This window comes from Lepus europaeus, chromosome 14 (assembly GCF_033115175.1).
Source record: "Lepus europaeus isolate LE1 chromosome 14, mLepTim1.pri, whole genome shotgun sequence".
NCBI lineage: Eukaryota > Metazoa > Chordata > Mammalia > Lagomorpha > Leporidae > Lepus > Lepus europaeus.
In genome coordinates this window covers 91,268,402-91,287,531 of record NC_084840.1, presented here as the reverse complement: position 1 = coordinate 91,287,531, position 19,130 = coordinate 91,268,402, and the positions used below count along the sequence as shown (strand labels likewise).

The window sequence follows — 19,130 nt, the reverse complement described above, 5'->3', positions numbered from 1 at the left end:
GTGTCCCCTCGCAGATGTAACTAACAAGGTTCCTTTCCCCAGCTGAGTGATGCACAAAGTGGCAAACACAGCCCAAGTCATGGGCTCCGGAGTAGCTGCAGGAGCGCTGATTTGATGGAGTTTGGAGTGGAGGTTGGAGGAGTGGGAGATCATTTTATTTTGCTGTTTTGTGACTTTTTAATTTTTCTTTTTGAGGCTGGCACTGTGGCACAGAGGGTTAAAGCCCCAGCCTGCAGCGCCAGCATCCCATATGGGGGCTCCGGCTGCTCCACTTCTGATCCAGCTCTCTGCTATGGCCTGGGATAGCAGTAGATGGCCCAAGTCTTTGGGCCTCTGCACCAGCATGGGAGACCCGAAAGAAGCTCCTGGCTCCTGGCTTCGGATCGGCTCAGTTCCAGCCATTCGGTCATCTGGGGAGTGAACCAGCAGATGGAAGACCTCCATCTCCGTCTCTACCTCTCTCTGTAACTCTTTCAAATAAATAAAATAAATATTTTTTTAAATTTCCTTTTTTTTACATTTTAGAAGAAAAGTTTGATTGATTCATTTGAATGGCAGAGTTACAAGGAGAAAGGGAGGACAGAGAGACAGATCTTCCATCTGCTGGTTCACTCTCCAAACAGCAGTAAACTCCATCTGGGTCTCCTCTGTGAGTGGCAGGGCCCAAGCACGTGGGCCATCTTCTACTGCTGTCTTCCCAGACACATTAGCAGGGAGCTGGATCGGAAGTGGAGCAGCTCAGAGTTGAACCAGTGCCCATGTGGGCAGCGGCTTAACCTGCTGCATCACAACGCCATCCCCAGAGTGAATGTTTCCAGGGAAAAAACAGGATTTCAGGGCTAAAGACCTTGTACTATGCTTCAATCCACCCATCAATCAGGGAACTGAAAAAGCTTCATCCTACGAACTGAGTACGAAATAATGTCATGATTACCCCGGAAACAATGCCTTATTTAGCTTGCACATAGCACAGGGCACAGTGAAGGAGGAGAACCCAGGGATTATACTGTCTCCGGGGCTTCCAAGAGCTCAGGGGAAAATGAAAACAAACGATAAGGTGGAATTAGCAGGTAAGTTGATTTGGGTGCAAAATCACTGTGAAACCCACGCATAGCTTTTCCCTAACACACGGCTTCCACGACTTTCTGAAGACCCGACGCATTGCACCGGTGTGCGTGCCCGTGTGACCGTGCGTGAGCACACACAGAAACGGCACGGGGTACCTGCTTCCATCGGAAGCTTCGGGACATTATTCAGGGATTTTTTCCACGAGGGGTGCATCCGTGTTTGGCTAAGGAAAGCAAACAGCCTCTGGCGAGGAGCGGGTAATGAAATGGAAATGAGTTAATTCAGCGATTTATCAGCCCAAACACTTGGCAGCCTAGGGGATGAGACAGAGCATTTCAGTGATAGAGCAAATCCCCTGGCAGCTTCAGCCTCCAAATCGCTTTGTTTCTCGCGGCTACTTTTGCCATATCGGATGACTCTGTTCCCCCTTACAGTTATTTAGGTCACCAAGGCTTCTTTTGTTCTTGTCGTAGGTTACAAAGTATCCTCTCTGTGTCTTTCTGTCCCCTAACCGGAAGTCAGACAGCAGAGGTTTCCTGAAAGTTGAACTTCCTAGCTCCAGCTAAGGGGCGTCACACTCAAATGGGAATCCGTTTGAAATCCGTCTCTACGGGGCCGAATCCGTGCAGTCACCACGAAGTCATCGGGATGTCATGCCTGTCACACATTCTCTCGCACCCGCTTTGCGGGGACGCACGGGAGGCACTTTGCTAACACGTGTGACGTGATCTGCGTCTGTCTAGGAATGCTGGCCTTGGACGCCTTCCCTGGCTGCAGAAAGCACACCTCCCCCCCCTAGAAATCTGCGATTTCTGCATTCATTTTAGCCTAATTCTTGTGCAAGTACAACGCCATATGGCTGGGGCAAGGCTTAGGAAAGATAAGTCATGGGGTTCCTCAAAACACCCAGCCAAGAAGCGACGGTGTTTGGGTACAGACCCAAATACATTAATGGTGCTTTCCCTAGCCCTTCAGCCTTTCGGCTTTATAGAGTTTGAATATTAAGATTTTAATGCACGCAAACCTTTTGCATATCGTCTTTTTTTAAATATTTGAATAACTCAAGCAGCTTTGAGTACTGAGCCAACTGACTCAAAATCTTTCTGGAAGTTTCTGCTATGTAAATGCAGATGAGCAATCCAGATACTGTGACGACAGCTCCAAACAGCTGTCACTTCAGAATACGGCAACCCAAAACTAGATTCCTCGTGTGCCAAGCAATGTAATCAATCGGATATCCCTAAATCGGATTTCTAAACCGGAATCTGTGAGGTTTCTTTGTTCTACTCACAAAACGCACGGAGGACCCGCTTGAACAGAAAATGACTAATACCAGGGCAAAACAGGAGACAATAGTTCACAATCCCTAAATTTCAAGCACCGAATCCCGCTAGGGACCATCAAAAGATACATCTTTGGGATCTTCAGAAATGCATTCTGGGAAACAGCGAGAGCGATAATGACAAAGTGGTGACAGGTCTTTGGCTTAATATCCCTCATTCACTCCAGCACTATGGCTCAGTCCTGCCGCCGACACTCAGCAAAGAGCGAAGGTTTACTGCTCTTCCCGGTGCAGACATGGGAAGGCGTTTCCCAACATACGCATTTTTTTGCTTTCAGAATGAATTCGCTCAGCCTTAGGTTCTTGTCTTTTCTCAATGCACACAGAAGTTTGTCCAACACACCTTTCGACATCTACTGGGACGACGACCCCGAAGCTCTAAGCCCACTGCGCTGTAAGTAAGCATGGCCAATGCGCACTTCCAATTTAAATTTAGAAACAAACACATACGCTCTCTGGCACCCGGCTTTCTGATTATCTGTTTTTTCCATTTCCCCCACCTGGGAGCCCTTCTTGTCTTTGTTCGACACCTGGGCCATTTCTGAATGAGGTGTCCTGACACCCAATCAACTCTGTGCTGATGGGTGGACAGAGGCAGACGTGTCTAACGGAGCACTCATGGTCACGTCCAGGTCACAGCCTGCACTCTGCACCCCACACGGGGACTCCCTCTGGCTATCAGTGCCCCTCTTGCTAAGCGGCCGCCCCAAACCTCCACTGGGGCTGTGATTCTAGAAAAATAAACGTTAAGAACTAATTTCGCAAGGCAAGTGGGAAACAGGGAGGTGTCCCTGAGATACCTGCTGGATCGGTCCTTTTAGAACAAGAACGTTACAAGTAGCAAGGGCAGAAATGAGAGTGAACGCACGCGAGGCTGATTGCTCTGGTGGAACCTGCTGGACACCGTGGAAATTAAGAAAAAGATCAAAGTATACGTTCGTCAGTGAGCTGGGATCTGCAGAGACACCGAGAATGCTCCAAGCCTGCCACCCAGCGAGGCGAGGAGAAGGCAGGGGTGTCCCCCACGCAGCAGGAGGGCTTGTGCTCACCTGGAGCGGGTCTCAGGGGGCAGAGGTGTGTCACCTCCAGAGAGGCTCGGGGAGACTGGCCGCTGCACGGACAAGGACGAGCTTTGTGTCTGCTTCGGAGACCTTGGCACTTCAGCGAAGGAGGAGTCGCGCCCGGAGAAGGACAAGGACAAGGATGAGGAACTCTCCACCACGGGGGGCTCTTGACCACGTCTCTGGTTCTCCACGTTCAACAGGAGCTCCTTGTCGCTCCCGCGGGGGGCATGGTCCTTGGGGTCCACCGCGCAGGTCCTGGAGTACGCAGAACTCGGCTCCTGGCCCGACTCCTCCTGCTTCTCGCTTCTGCCTCCCCGCCTCTCGGGGGCGTCCTGGTCCTTCCTGGACTTGCTGTACCGGGAGAGGTACTCGGAGTCGCCTTCCGGGTCCAGGGTGAGCCCGTACTTCTCGGCCAGCTGCCGTCTCCTTTCTGCTTTGTACCTGGCGATTCTCTCCGCTTTGGACTCGAGCCCGTGGGTGTCCATGGTCCCCACGCTGTAGGACGGCTCACCATGGACCCCTGAGGATTCGGGGCAGTACTTAGACCGGGTCTGCTTCTCCACAGAAGAATCCGAAGTTTCTTCCTCTTCATTTGATCGGCCTACAGGAAGAGACACAGACAATCGCTATACAGAGATCCTGGGACATGCGCAGGAAGACAAACCCCTGCTGTGGACAGTGCCCACGCCAGACCAAACTCACACTCGTGGACGGACTTCAAAGGAGCGAACGGGGCTGCTGTAGACATGGAGAAAGGAAGCCAGGCAAGTGGATGCTCTCCGGGCAGCCACGTGGGGAGTGGGCCAGGGCCCCACCCTTATTTCCTCTGGCTATTTACCACTGGTTTTAAATTTATTTATTTATTTGAAAGACAGAATGTCTCTCTAACACACACACATACACACACACACAGAGCGCGCTTCCACCAGCTGGTTTTACTCTCCGAAAGGCCACAATGGCTGGGGCTGGGCCAAGTCAAAGCCAGGTGCCTGGAACTCCATCCTGGCCTCCCCGACATGGGTGGCAGGGGCTCACGCACTCGGGCCATCTTCCGCTGCTTTCCCAGGAGCATGAGCCTAGGGAACCGGATCAGAATCGGAGCAGCTGGGACTTGAACCTGTGGCACGCACAGGGGATGCTGAGGTCACAGGTGGTGGCTTAACCTGCTGCACCACAATGCCGGGCCCTGGTTTTCAATTCAGTATTCCCCGTGTGAAGCCAAGGACAAGTTCAAAGTCCTTTAAAGAAGATGGCAGGCATCGGCAGTGCTGGGACGTGACAAGTCTGTGGTTTTGCAGGATCTGGTGGAACCGTTACTAGTACAGCCCACACCAGGTTCACCAGGTTTGTGGCTTTGTGTTTTTTTTTAACAGAAATGGCTTTTTCCAACTGTAGCTCATATGCCCGATGCAAATAATATCTAACATGAAAACATATGCAGGCAAAAACCCAAATCCTCCAATACATTGCTCTGTATTGTTATCCCTTGTCTTTTGTTGATTTATTCTTTTTTCTGTATAAAATATTTAATATGAATAATGCTTATAGAAAATCTTTTCTTATAAAAGGGTACTTCAAGTCATTTGTGGAAATGGGATTAAAACGATAATTTTGGTGCAAGTGCATTTTGAAACGCCCACATATTTATACATGGAAATCATATTTTGAAGGCTTTAAGGTTTTATGATAGTTGGTGTACCCATCTCAACCTGCTGGGTACTTAAGCTGTTTCTAATGTCTTATGGTTTATTTATTCATTTTTTATTCATTGGGATGGCAGAGTGGCACCAAGAGAAACCGGGGGTGGGGGAGAGAAAGAGAGAGCAACAGAGAGAGAGAGAGTGACAGAGAGACAGAGATCCTCACCTGCTGGTTCTCTCCCCAGATGCCTACATGACCTGGCTGGTCCAGGTCAGGGCAAGCAGCTACACCTTCCACCCAGGTCTCCCAGTAGGTGGCGGGGGCCCAAGTACTGAAGCCATCACCCACTACCTCCTTGGGTGTACACCAGCAGGAAGCTGGATGGGTCCAGATCCCAGGCACTCAGCTCTGAATGCTGGTGTCCCAAGTGGCGACTTAATCCACTGCACCACAACACCCACCCGTTTTTTCAAAGTTGATTAATTTTTATTTATTTGAAAGGCAGAAGATAGTTCCAATTTTGGGGGAGGGGAGGGGCACCAGAACAAACTTATCTTTCTAACGTTAAGTTTCCTGCAAGCTTCCCGGAGCCACCTCACACCTCACTTTCCATGAGCTACCAAGGTGCTGCGGCACCTGCTGAGGGCGGGGCCGGGGCGCGCCTGCTCACCAGTGTGCGGGCTGGCGGGGTCCGAGGCGCGCATGTATCTGGGCGTGTCTTCCTCCAGCAGCCGATGCGTCACCAGCCCCGTGCAGCTCTGCAGCAGGAGGGGCTGCGTGTCATTCTCAATCCCTTCTAAGCGCCGGGCAATTCTCTCTTTTCTGTGCAAGACACCGCAGAAGGCCTCCTGAGCCCCGGAGAGCGACTCGGCTGGAAAAGCGAGCGCTGCTTTGCCGAGGGCTCGCACAGCCTAATCACGAACCCCACCCCCAAGCGCCTTACCTTTTCATGTCTAGAAATTCCTTCCTCTTTGGCTCGAAGATTTTTCTCAATTCTGCAACTAAAACAAAACAAAAAGTCCGCAACTTAGTAGTCACGTACTCATGTGAGTCACGCCGACCAACAGGTGCTTCCTGAGCTCTGATTTCTTTTCTTGGTTCCCACCTCACAGTGATCTTTCGATCCATCAAAGTTCCTACTGGCCCGGGGAGGGGGGGTGGCTGCTCTCTAGCAGGTGGGCAGGGCAGACGTCAAAGGAATAAGCACACATGCACACGCATGTACACGCGTGCACGCACATAAGCACATACCCAGGTCACAGGCAGGGCTAGGAAGTAAAATCACACAGGTAAGCAGTCAAAAGAAGTGCCTGGCTATAGCAAGATTTCTCTAGTGAGGTTTTGTTTTTATTTGAAAGGTAGAGTTATAGACAGTGAAAGAGAGACAGAGAGAAAGGTCTTCCTTCTGTTGGTTCACTCCCCCAATGGCCACTGCCGATCCAAAGCCAGGAGCCGGGTGCCTCCTCCCGGTCTCCCACACGGGTGCAGGGACCCAAGCACTTGGGTCATCCTCCACTGCCCTCCCAGCAGAGAGCTGGACTGGAAGAGGAGCAACCGGGACTAGTACCTGGAGCCCCAACTGGGCCTAGAACCCGGGGTGCCAGCGCCACAGGTGGAGGATTAGCCAAGTAAGCCACAGTGCCAGCCCCGTGACAAAGTACTGTGTGCTTTCTGGGTAGAAAACACTGACAGATGGAGGGACGAGGATGCCGACTCCTGTGGGGCCATCGGGGGCAGAGATACCCTGCTTCACCCCATCATTGCACCCGTGACCATCTGGACTCCTGGGAACCTAAGGTGGAGCACCACAGTCAGCCGCGGTTTAGAGTGACCCAGTTCCTGGGCGACCCCTTGCAGGCTGCCACTGGAAGGACATGTTCCCGAGAGGCCTCTCTTCTCACCTCCCCCTCCATCACACTAACTCACAAGGCTTATCTCCTCGGATGGCTCCCGTGAGGGCCTTCAAAGGGGTGGAGAGGGGACGTTGGGGTTGGGCGGCTGGGGGCCGGTGGGAATTCAAATAGGCTGGGTTAGGGAGGACCTCAAGCAGAGTGAAGAGGCTCAACTGCTTTCATTGGCATTTTATTTATTTTAACATTTTTATGAGAAAGAAAGGGAGGAGAGAGTGATCCCATCTGCTGGTTCACTGTCCACAAATGATGGGGCTGGACCAGGCAGAAGCCAAGGGCCCAGAACGCAACCTGGGTCTCCCATGTTGGTGGCAGGGACCCAGTTACTCGAGCCATTTCCACTGCCTCTCGGTGTCTACATTAGCAGGGAGCTGGAACTGGGAGTGGATCGGGACTTGAACCAAGGCACTCTGATATGGGATGCAGGCACCTAAACCTCGAGGTCAAACGCCAGCCCCCTCACTTTATTTTTAAAGCTGTCATTTTCAGTAATATGTCAAAAGTGCACGGGCACACACGTAAGACGCTTCCCTTCGATCGTGTGCAGACACAACGGTGTCTTTAAGTGACAACCACCTTAAAACTTCAGTTGAAACGGATTTTAAGGCAGCTGAAAAGAGAAGTCTCCCAGTCGCCTCCCCAGAAAGCAGAGTGGCTGGAGGCAGAGGTGCACCTGCTCTCCAGGGGGTAACTGTGTGCCTACTTAGAAGGCGTCTTACCCAGCTTCTGAGGGAAGCTTGACTACTAACAGCTCCCCAGTGAGCAAATTAGCTCTGCTGAGATTGTGGAGATAAGACTTACACATGGGGCCGGCACTGCGGCGCAGGTTAATCCTCTGCCTGTGGCCGGCATCCCATATGGGTGCCGGTTCTAGTCCCGGCTGCTCCTCTTCCGATCCAGCTCTCTGCTGTAGCCTGGGAAAGCAGTGGAAGATGACCCAGGTGTTTGGGCCCCTGCTACCCATGTGAAGGACCTGGAGGAATCTCCTGGCTCCTGGCTCTTCCTGGCCCAGCCCTGGCTTTTGTGGTCACCTAGGTAGCGCATTGGCAGATGAAAGATCTCCCTAACTCTGACTTCAAATAAATAAATAAATTTTAAAAAGAAAAAGAAATACACACTGAAGAATTTAGATACAAAGGAGTGCTACGACAACTCTTAAATGGTTCAGAATAAATAGAATGTAAATATATATACATATGTGTGTATATATACGTAAACATTCCATTCAAAAAGTTCATAGAAATGCAAATAATGAGATAAGTATGCCTGGGTTTCAGAAGTTTTTATACCATGATGAACTTATCTTTTAAAAATACAGTTTTCCATTTGAGGAGTGAATGGAAGATCTCTGTGTATATGTGTCTCTCTCTCTCTGTCTCCCTTACAAATAAATATAAAATAGAAATGGTGTGCGGAGACTTCCCCTCTAATATGCAGAAGTCTTTGGCTATCAGATGGCCATGTTCAAGGCGGGTTGCCAGCCAGTGTCCAGCCACGGGCAGAGGTCCCCTCCCATGGAGGACAGGTGGGCTGGCTCCCTGCCCCCCTCTCTTTGCTGTCCCTGCTCTTGGCTCCTTGCTGAACCACTGTCTTGTCACTCAGCTGCTTCTGTGGCACCCTGGTCCCTGGGCATCCTCACACAGGGCAGGACTGGCGGGAGGAACAGTGCCAGGTGGGAGAAGGCAGGTGGCAGGTGGGCGTGGTCTCCGGGTTAGTTGGCCTGGCCTAGAATATGGGCGACGGAGGATGAGATGGCGCAACTTTTCCTCATATGCATAGCTTTTTCCTATAACGCTGGGATCTTTTAAATCATGCCTTGGGCTGCACAATTTCTCTAGAAAGTGTTAAAAATTGAACATCTAGTGAAACGACAGTGATGTGCAACAGCGCAGTTCAAACAACAAAAAAAGTAGGTCTTGAATTTTGCCAGTGGGCGTCGTGTGACTTTCCATGCAGGTTGGCAGTTTTTACTCTTAGTTAAATGATGTGGAAGGGAGAAGGTGTCACTGTGTTACACAGGTCCTGCTACCACCAAGACACTTTTCCTTCTCTCAGAGATGGGCTTGAGGCATGGGTTTCCCAGGATTCGCTTCTAGCAGCTTCTTGAGCCATCTTATGAGAAACATGGCCCCTTTCCCCCTCTCTGGGGGGTAAATAATTAATCAAAGCTCTTTGGTTCAGATCACCCTTGAAAATAGTTGTGAGGTAGGTACTGCCAGCTGTGCAAGTTTTTTTTTTTTTTTTTTTTTTTTTTTTTTTTTTTTTTAAGAGGTAGAGTTACAGTGAAAGGCAGAGGCAAAGAGAGAGAGAGAGGTCTTCCATCTGCTGGTTCACTCTCCAGATGGCTGCAATGGCCGGAACTGCACCAATCCAAATCCAGGAGCCAGGAGCTCCTTCCGGGTCTCCCATGTGGGTGCAGGGGCCCAAGGACTTGGGCCATCTTCCACTGCTTTCCCAGGCCACAGCAGAGAGCTGGATTGGAAGAGGAGCTTGAACCAGTGTCCACATGGGGTGCTGGCATTGCAGGCGGTGGCTTTACCCACTGCAGCACGGTGGCCAGCCCCCAGGATGTACACCTTAAAGGATAAGAACATTCCACAGCCACAGTTGAGCTGATGGTGTCTACACCATAGTCCCGGTTCGCCAGGGGTTCAGGTGCAGTAATGCTGGTCGTGGTATCATCTAGAGGTGCCCAGGCACGGTCTGACTTCCGTTGTCAGAAGACAATTCCTATCCTGGTTTCAAATACATCACCACATTCACATATACTGATTCCACCTGCTTTCCCAGCCTGCTACTGGGGAGATTCGGAATGGCACTTTCGTGGCAGTACAAACTCCACAAGGCTATTTCTTGAGTTATTTCTGATAAGCATTGGTTGGTCAAGAAAGAGTGGAGGCTGGCATTGTGGTACAGTGGGTTAAGCCACAGCCTGAAACCATATGGGTGCAGGTTCAAGTGGCTGCTCCACTTCCAGGCCAGCTCCCTGCTAATGTGCCTGTGAAAGCAGCGTAAGATGACCCAAGTGCTTGGGCCCCTGCTCCCCGTAAGAGACACAGACAGAGTTCTAGGCTCCTAGCTTCAATCTTGCCACTGCAGCCATCTGGGGAGTGAATCAGCAGGTAGAAAAATCTCTCTTTCTCTCTTTCTCTCTCTCTCTCTCTCTCTGTGCAACTCTGACTTTGCTGGCAATATTTTGGTCTTTCCACATGTGCCTACCCAAATTCACAGGGAACAAAACCATGTGACTGAACACAAGAGAGCATTCGGGTGAAATTTGTGAGCAGGAAGATCTTGTGCTTTTTAAGCTTGGAAGATTTAAGGGGCTTTGTTAATTTAGAGACATAAATCTAGGGACCGGCACTGGGACGTAGTGCGTAAAGCTGCCGCCTGCAGTGCCTGCATCCCATATGGGTGCTGGTTCGAGTCCCGGCTGCTCCACTGCCCATCCAGCTCTCTGCTAGGGCCTGGGACAGCAGCAGAAGATGGCCCAAGTCCTTGGGCTCCTGCACCCACGTGGGAGACCCAGAGGAAGCTCCTGGCTCCTGGCTTTGGATCAGCCCAGCTCCGGCCGTTGCGACCACCTGAAGAGTGAACCATCGGATGGAAGACCTCTCTCTCTCTCTCTGCCTTTCCTTCTCTCTCTGACTTTCAAATAAATATAAATAATAAAAAAAAAACCATAAATCTAGTTCACACATAAAATCATCTTTGGTTTGTGAAAATTACACTTTTAGACTCATTAGGATACATTCTCTAGACAACACTGCCTAATAAACTTACGTGTTTCTAGATTTCATCACGGGCCCACAAATCCCTATCACAATGTCTAGATTCAAGTCCTGACTCTGCTCCCAATCCAGCTTCCTGCTGCCGTGCACACTGGGAGGCAGCAGGTGATGGCTCAAGCACTTGGGTCTCTATCATCCACGTGGGAGAGCGGCGTGGAGTCCTGGGATCTGGGCTTTGGTCCAGTCCTGCCCGTTCTAAGCATCTGGAGAGTGAACCAGAGGATGCAAGATCTCTCGCTCACCCATATCTCTTTCTCTCTATGTTTCAAATAAATAAGTAAATAAATATTGCCATGAGTTACATTTTATTGAGCCTTAAGGGACCATGCATTTATTTCTAAAAGTGTCTGGGGTAGAGAGAGGGGAAGAGGAGCCCTTCAGCATGATGGGAACGACTCTTACCCTATGGGACTGTGCCCTCTATGTCAACTCTGCTAAGCCCTTCTGACATCAATATGTTCACCTTTTTTTAAGATTTATTTATTTTATTTGAAAGTCAGAGTTATTCAGAGAGATAAGGAGAGGCAGAGAGAGAGAGAGAGAGAGAGAGAGAGAGAGAAGTCTTCCATCCGCTGGTTCACTCCCCAGTTGGCCATAACAGCCGGAGCTGCAATGATATAAAGGCAGGACTCGGGAGCTTCCTCCAGGTCTCCCACATGGATGCAGAGGCCCAAGCACTTGGGCCATCTTCTACTGCTTTCCCAAGCCATAGCAGAGAGTTGGATCAGAAGTGGAGCAGCTGGGACTCGAACCGACGCCCACATGGGATGCCGGCACTGCCAGCAGCAGCTTTACCCACTGTGCCACAGCCCCGGCCCCATCGATCTATTCATCTTTATATTCTGATCATATTCACCGATCTTCAGTACTTAGGTTTGGCCCAGATTAAATTGGTTTCATTTTGGTTTTCCCAAAGAGTCCCAAGACTGGAGAGGACTGTTCCATTTCACAGCCCATCCCCGTGGTCCACCCCATTTCACAGATGTGTGTGGGTAGGAAAGAACCTGGTAGATGCAGGGTGCAAGACACGGGGGTTGTAGACCGCACACCTCTCAGATGGGGTGGGGGGGCTGTGCCATGAACTATTAGGGGTTTCTTTCTCCTGTGAAATCTCGTCTACCTCCTTCTCCATATTATTCTCGCGGCCTGGCCTCTGCAGCAGCAAAGACGAAGCCTTCTTTCAGGTGACAGATTCCAAATGTTTGACAACCGTGACACCACATCCCTGGTTCAGCTGTCTTCAGTGGGGCGAATCCCTGGAGTCTGAAGCATCAGGCTACGCCCAGACACTTCACCCATTCGGCTCCCCAGGGTCTGTTCCAATCTGTCAGCAGGGCTTTCGAATTGGATTTTGCTTCTATTCCAAGAATATTTCTTCTGGTCTAATTTCTTTTGGGTTTGATCTTGTCTTTTTTTGTTTTTTCTCTTGTAGAGTATGGGAAAAAAAATTGGCCCTTCCATCAAATCTCTTCTATCATCCGATGCTCACACCTTGTGCTGGTGTAACAGTTGGTGAGAAAAAAGAACACGCAAGGTGGACATCCCTTCACGGGCAAACCTAGGAGGCCCTGGCTCAGAGCAGGTGCGAATATCTGACTGCAGGTGCAACTTGTGGAAATAGTGGTGGACTGAACATAGGTGCGTGTGACTTGGGATGAGAAAGGGGGTTAGGATAGAGTGCCGGTGTTAGAGCCCAGTCCGGAGCTACGAAAGGCTACTGGTTACAGTGTCAACACCGGGAAGGGGCCAGCAGCAAGGGCAGCGATCGTGTGTCAGTCGCTGCGAGTTCCCAGGTGAGCCAGGAAGGGGGCAGAAAGCCTGCCCAGTGGAGGTCAGGGAGGGCGCTCCCCCGAGGTGATTCACAGGCCTGGGCTCCGGCAAACCATCCAGCGAAAGCCTTACCTTTAGGAAGTGCAGCTAAGAGCTGGGCATCGATGCCTTGCTTGTGGTTAGGGAGCTGTTCTTTGTCTTCAAGGGAGAACTCCTTCTGAAAGCTAAAGGCCATCCCATTAGTGAAGAGTTTAGAAGACGACTTAAATCACGCGATGGGACAGGCTGTGAACAAACGCACGGCACAAACGCGGAGCCACTGTTACCACCTGCGCACCAAAGACTGCTGGTTAAATACGCGCAGGTGGATCGCAAGGCCAAGGCTGTCTGTGGGGTGTGAACTGGAAACTCCTTTCACTTATTTACGAGTGTGTTACCACGATGGCTACTGTGCAGCCCAACAGTTACAGCGCTGGGAACACAGCCGACCTGGGAGCCCTCAGCCTTAGACTCACTGCCGCTTCCAGACCCAGGCCAGGCTGTGCAAGGGTGGACTCCTCGCTCAGCCTCTCTGTGCTACCACTTCCTCCTTGGAAAATCCGCGCCTTCTCCCCAGTGACCAGGTTAGGTCAGAGGAACAAACGCCTCCTCTGAACAACCAAGAGCTCAAAGCTTGGCCAAGAAGGTCTGACAGCTCACACAGGTGTGTGGGACCAAAGAGGAACTGGAAAGGCAGAATGATAAAGGACTGGGCTGGGACTGCGTGCTTGTTCCCTATACTAAGCATATTCTAGGAGCAAGGTTGTTTTGTAAATTTTTACTTCTTTATGAGAGAGAGAGAGAGAGAGAATGAGCAAGCTCCCATCCCGTGGTTCACTCCCCAAATACCTGCAATGGCCAGGGTTGGCCTGAGCTAAAACCAGGAGTCAGGAACTCCATCCAGGTCTCCCAGGTGGGTGGTGGCAAGGACCCACTTACTTGAGCCATCATGAGCAGCACGCTGGAGCAGGTACCCAGCCCAGGAATGCCATGAGGGATGCAGGCTGCACAGATGACCCGGCCTGACCTTAGTGATCTCCACAGGGCCCTGTGAGTATGCACTACACAATGGCGTGCGGCTAAGGTGTTTTACAACCGACTGCGCTAAGCTGGCACCACCCAACGCACGTGCTTTGCAGTCTTTGCTGTGAGAGGGAATCTCAGGGAACCCACAGCTGGGAGAAAACCTCCTACTGGACTGGTATAACCCTCAAGTTCCCACGAGGAAACCACTGCACGGTCTGTCCAAGGACAGGTATTTGACAAGAGGAGTCAGGACTCCAGTCCAGCGCTTGCACTAATCCCATGCACAGATGCACCAAGGTGACAGCACACACAATTCCACGGCCTCCTTAGTAACACGCCTGGAGTCAGAGAGGACGGATGGCACTGCTGTTTGGCTGGGAGAAACCAGAGCCCGGAAGCCGGGAAACCACTGTTGCCCAATGGACACCATCACTTCTGCAAATGCATTCAGCCTGATGCTGAGCCTCCTGCATCCCAGGGCGGGGTTCCTTGGGGCGGATACTCAAGCCCCCACACGTACATTAAACACGGTACACCACTAAACACCGGCATCCAGCGTGAGCGCCAGTTCGAGTCCCGGCTGCTCCACTTCACTGGTGCCAAGTGCACCTGAAATCCTTCTTACCGTACACACACGTGGTGAGGCTTAGCTCCATGAACATGAGCCCTGCCTTCTCGCTCCTTCATCGAAAGTCCTGAGAATAAACCGCTCTCTATCTGAACTCAGATGCTGGCAAATCTGCCTCGCCGGATACTGAAATCAGCAGTGACTTCCAACTGGTAACTTGCAAAGCAGCAGTGGGTCTTCTCAGTATATCATTCAGACAGATGCTTAGCCTAGGTTCTTACAAAATAAATCACCCCAGAAATGTCTTTCTAAGGGAGTAGCAAGTGATGTTAATGGTCTATTTCATTGCTAATTTAAATATTCTGACCCCGGAGTGGCTGAGTCAGGATGAAGCCAGAGTGGGAATTCAATCCCAGGTCTCCCACGTGGGCGGGCAGGGACCAAAGTGCTTGAGCCATCACAGCTGCCTCCCAGGGTGCATTAGCGGAAGCTGGAGTGAGAAGCTCTTTTCTTCTTTAGGAAACTTCCCATCTCAGGAGGAAAATTCTGCATCGAAACGAAATAACATACCCCTGAAATACTCAGCTGCCGAAACCACTGACTGTGGGGTTCAAATATATTTTCAAAAGTAAACATGCTTATGTTTGCTTCTTTCCCCCTTTCTCTCTGTTCATCAAAAAGCCCAGGGAAGGGCTGGCATTGTGGCGCAGTGGGTTAAGCTGCTGCTTGCAATGCTGGCATCCCATAGGGGCACCAGTTCGAGTCCCGGCTGCTCCACTTCTGATCCAGCTCCCTGCTAATGTGTGGGGGAAGGCAGCAGAAAATGGCCCAAGTGCTTGGGCCCCTGCACCCATGTGGGAGACCCAGATAGAATTCCTGGTCCTGGCTTCAGTTGGCCCAGCCCTGGCTGTTGCAGCCATCAGAGGAGTGAAACAGTGGATGGAAGACTTGTCATTCTTTGTTTCTCTGTTGCTCAATGAAGTCAGGAAAGAGAGTGAAAAGACTGCCCCCACGTTCCACACTTGCCTGGGTGTTTTCAATGGTCAATGGGCACTGGGCCCCCACATGCAAGTGCTTCCTTTAAACAAGTCATGAGTGTCGGCACCTGTGCAAATCACAGTGGGACAGAAGCAATGGAAAGCCCAGTCTATAGGAAATCTCCTGGGCTCTCCTGCAGGCTTCGCTGCAATGCCGCTCCCTCCCCTCCAGCCCCGGCTTCCACCACTGGGCAGCAGCTGCTGCACGGGAGACCCCATGAGCAGGTGTCTGAACTCAGCTACCTGCCTCTGTGCGTCTCTCTCACGGGCTCCTACTTCACCTGTGTACTCTTTCCACATATTCCAAGCGGCTTAAATCATTTTGATGATGTTTTTCTCAAAAACCATGACTTAAAAATATTTGAATGTAAATGTTGTTTTATAGAAAAGTATCACAGTGCCAGCATCCCATGTGGGCGCTGGTTCGTGTCCCCGCTGCTCCACTTCCAATCCTGCTCCTTGCTAATGCACCTGGGAAAGCAGAGGAAGACGGCCCATGACATTCAGGGCTGGGTCAGGCTGAAGACAGGAGAGAAAACTCAATCTGAGGTCTCCCATGTGGGTGATGGGAACTCAAACTAATGGAGCCATCAGCATTGCCTCCCAGAGTATGCATTGGCAGGAAGGTAGAATGGGAAACGGAGCCGGGACTTGAACCCAGGGACTCAGGTGTGGGATGCAAGTGTCCCAAGAGGGGTCTGCACCACCTTACCAAGCATCTGCTGGAGTCCACGTGGCCGTCTACAGTTTGTTCCACTTTCCCCTGCCCCCAGCCCCCAGCCAGAGACTGCTAACTCCTCGGAGGCAGCACTGGCAGATCTGGTTCTGGCAAAGGATGCAGGTGCCCTGAGATCAACAGGAGAGGCCAGGTAGGAGGTGCCCTCCCCTCCCTGCCCTGTCTATGCCCCAGGGGGCTAACAAGCAGTGGAAACACTGGCAGGATGTGCTGGTAGCTGATTCTGGACCACTCATCGGGAGTTACGCTGTTGGATCATCAAATGATCCCCAGAGAGCCCTGGCATGGCCCCCGGAGCCATCAGAGGTGCCAGGCCCCAGTCCACGCCCAGCCCACAAGGTGGCTGACTCCCAGCCCTGACTCTGAGGCCGGGCCCTGCTCTTCCTCCTCACATGCCAGGGCTCCCCAGAAGAACACGCCCCGCTGACCTTGGCCTCAACCAGACCCAGGACCCTAACATTTCAGGAGGGGACCGTCCCTCCCGGTACAGCTGACATCACAGCTGGCCATGGGCCTGAATATGTAACCACAACATTAGAACTTAGCCGGCGCTGGCTGTGGCATAGCAGGTTAAGCCTCTGCCTGCAACACCGGCATACCACATGGGCGCTGGTTCGGGTCCTGGCTGCTCCACTTCCAATCCAGCTCTCTGTTAATGTGCCTGGGAAAGCCGTGGAAGGTGCCCCAAGTCTCTGGGCCCCTGCACCTGCATGGAAGACCTGGATGAAGCTCCTGGCTCCAGCCTGGCCGAGTTCTAGTCCTTACAGCCATTTGGGGAGTGAACCAGCAGATGGAAGATCTCTCTCTCTCTCTCTCTTTCTCTCTGTGTGTGTCTCCCCTTCTCTCGCTCTGTAACTCTGCCTCTCAAATAAATAAATAAATCTTTTACAACATGTTGTAAAGATACACCTTGAGAGCCCTTTTTCTTCTCTGACGTTGCCATTCCTTCCACCATGCTCAGCTCTGCATCCAACGCGTCCCATTAACCTACTTAAATGTCTCACAGCAGCAAGGAGGGAGATTTTCTTTCACAGGGAGCGCAGGACACTCTCCTGCTGCCGTCTCTGTCTCTGCTGTGACATCGGGTACAGGAGGGGACCTCAAAGAAGGGGCTTCAAAGCCAAGATTATCTTGGTGCAAAAATATTTGCAATCCATGCCTAGTTTTGCTCTTCAGGGTATGCGTTTTGTAGACTTCTGCTGTTATTATTTGCAAAATTTTTATTTATTTTTATTTGAAAGAGAGAAAGAAACAGAGACAGAAAGATACATACAGAGAGAGAGAGGAAGAGAGAGAGAGAGAGAGAGAGACCTTCTGTCTACTGGTTCACTCCCCAGATGCCTGCAACAGCCAAGGCTGGGTCAAGTTGAAGTAGGGAGCCCAGAACTCAATCCAAGTCTCCCAGCTGGGTGGCAGAGACCCAAGTACTTGGGCCGTGGGCTGCTGCCTCCTGGACAGGCATTCCTAGGGAGCTGAGACTCCAATCAGGCACTGTGATGGGGATGTGAGGGGCCCAGGCAGTGACTTAACCCCGGTGCCCAGTGCACACCGCTGCCCAGCTTTCATTACAATGACCAGCGCCCAGGCTGCGTGAGGCTCCTCTGAATTTGCTCACCTTGCTCCCGAAGCTCTTGTTCTGACACGCGAGGCGAAACCCACTCCCTGACAGTCTCCTCCCCCTCAGCTCGCGTCTGGGAGCCGGGATTTCTCTTGAGGAGGCAGGCAGGCCCTGGTGCCACCAGCCCTCCGGACACGCACTGTCGTGACAAGCAGCTCAGCGGATGCAGGAGACGGCACCCATGGCTGTTAGAAGATCTGTGTCCCTGTGGGTCCCTGAGCCCCGAGCTCTGACTTTTCCTGCCTTCGTCTGAGCAATGCCTTCCTGTCCCTCTTTGCGTCCTTATTATTACAACTAAGCCGAGAAGCCAGGGACACCCGAGGTGAGACGCCCCAGGTTCTCTCTGAAACACACCCAGGTTCTTCCTCCTCAGTGGGTGCACCAGATCAACCGTGCCTCAAAGGCAGAGCCAGGCTCAGCCGGGGGAGGAGGTGAGGATGGAGTCCCCTGTGTCTGCTCTAATGCTAACACAATGGACCCTCTAGGCAATCCTTTAGGAAGAAGGGCATCTGAGTGGACAGAAGGTAGACCAGGGCACGGGTCCCCCTGCACGTTAAGTTCAAGTTGCCATCGGCACCTGGAGATCACTGCTTGGTGCCTCCATGGAAATATGAAACTCTACTGGTGACAGGGACCTATTGGCTGGCCCATCTGACCCAGACTTTTGCCTTTCTGGTGTCTTGTGCTGTGCAGTTGTAACACACAAGGTCAGCCAAGCCAGCACCAGTGGCATGCCAGAGTCAAGGTTAAGAAGGGGGTGGTTAAGTATTTTTTTTGTTCTAGTTAATACTATTGGTTGAACTCTGTAATTAACACACATTTATTCTTAGGTGTTGAAATTTAACTAAAAAGTGATCCCTGTTAAATATAAGAGTGGGAATAAGAGAGGGAGGAGATACACAACTTGGGACATGCTCAATTGGACTTGCCCCAAACGGTAGAGTTAGAAACGTGCCAGGGGATTCCAATTCAATGCCATCTCACTAGTCCAAGTGATCAACTTCAGTTCACAATTAATCAAACTGATAGGTCTAAGAGTCAAAGGGATCACACAAACAAGACTAGTGTCTGCGAATACTAACTGATAGAATAAAAAAGGGAGAGAATGATCCAACATGGGAAGTGGGATACACAGCAGACTCATAGAATGGCAGATGTCCTAAACAGCACTCTGGCCTCAGAATCAGCCCTTAAGGCATTCAGATATGGCTGAAGAGCCCATGAGAGTATTTTAGGCATGGAAAGCCAAGACACTCTGGCAAAAAAACAAAAACAACAACAACAACAACAAAAAACAAACCTAGATGAAAGATCTCTGTGAGTGAGATCCCAGTAGAAAGAACGGGCCATCAAAGAAGGAGGTACCTTTCTCTGAAGGGAGGAGAGAACTTCTACTTTGACTATGACCTTGTCTAAATAAGATTGAAGTCAGTGAACTCAAAAGGCTTCCATAGTCTTGGAAACTCATAACTAGAGCCTAGGGAGATTTCTGACGCCATAAACAAGAGTGTCAAATTGTT

At 51.1% G+C, this 19,130-nt stretch overlaps 1 protein-coding gene across 4 annotated transcripts in view; it reads right to left on the bottom strand.

The window, feature by feature from the left end:
• Positions 1 to 19,130, bottom strand: part of SVIL (supervillin) — a 198,475-nt gene that overhangs the window by 66,624 nt on the left and 112,721 nt on the right. For all 4 annotated transcript variants that reach the window (XM_062211118.1, XM_062211119.1, XM_062211120.1 and 1 more), the window contains 4 exons: positions 12,719 to 12,810; positions 6,059 to 6,116; positions 5,786 to 5,937; positions 3,460 to 4,075 (listed from right to left, as the gene is read on the bottom strand). In XM_062211118.1, the coding sequence (XP_062067102.1) occupies positions 3,460 to 4,075; positions 5,786 to 5,937; positions 6,059 to 6,066 (776 nt within the window). In that variant the 5' untranslated portion in view covers positions 6,067 to 6,116; positions 12,719 to 12,810. The remainder of the gene's footprint in view (positions 1 to 3,459; positions 4,076 to 5,785; positions 5,938 to 6,058; positions 6,117 to 12,718; positions 12,811 to 19,130) is intronic.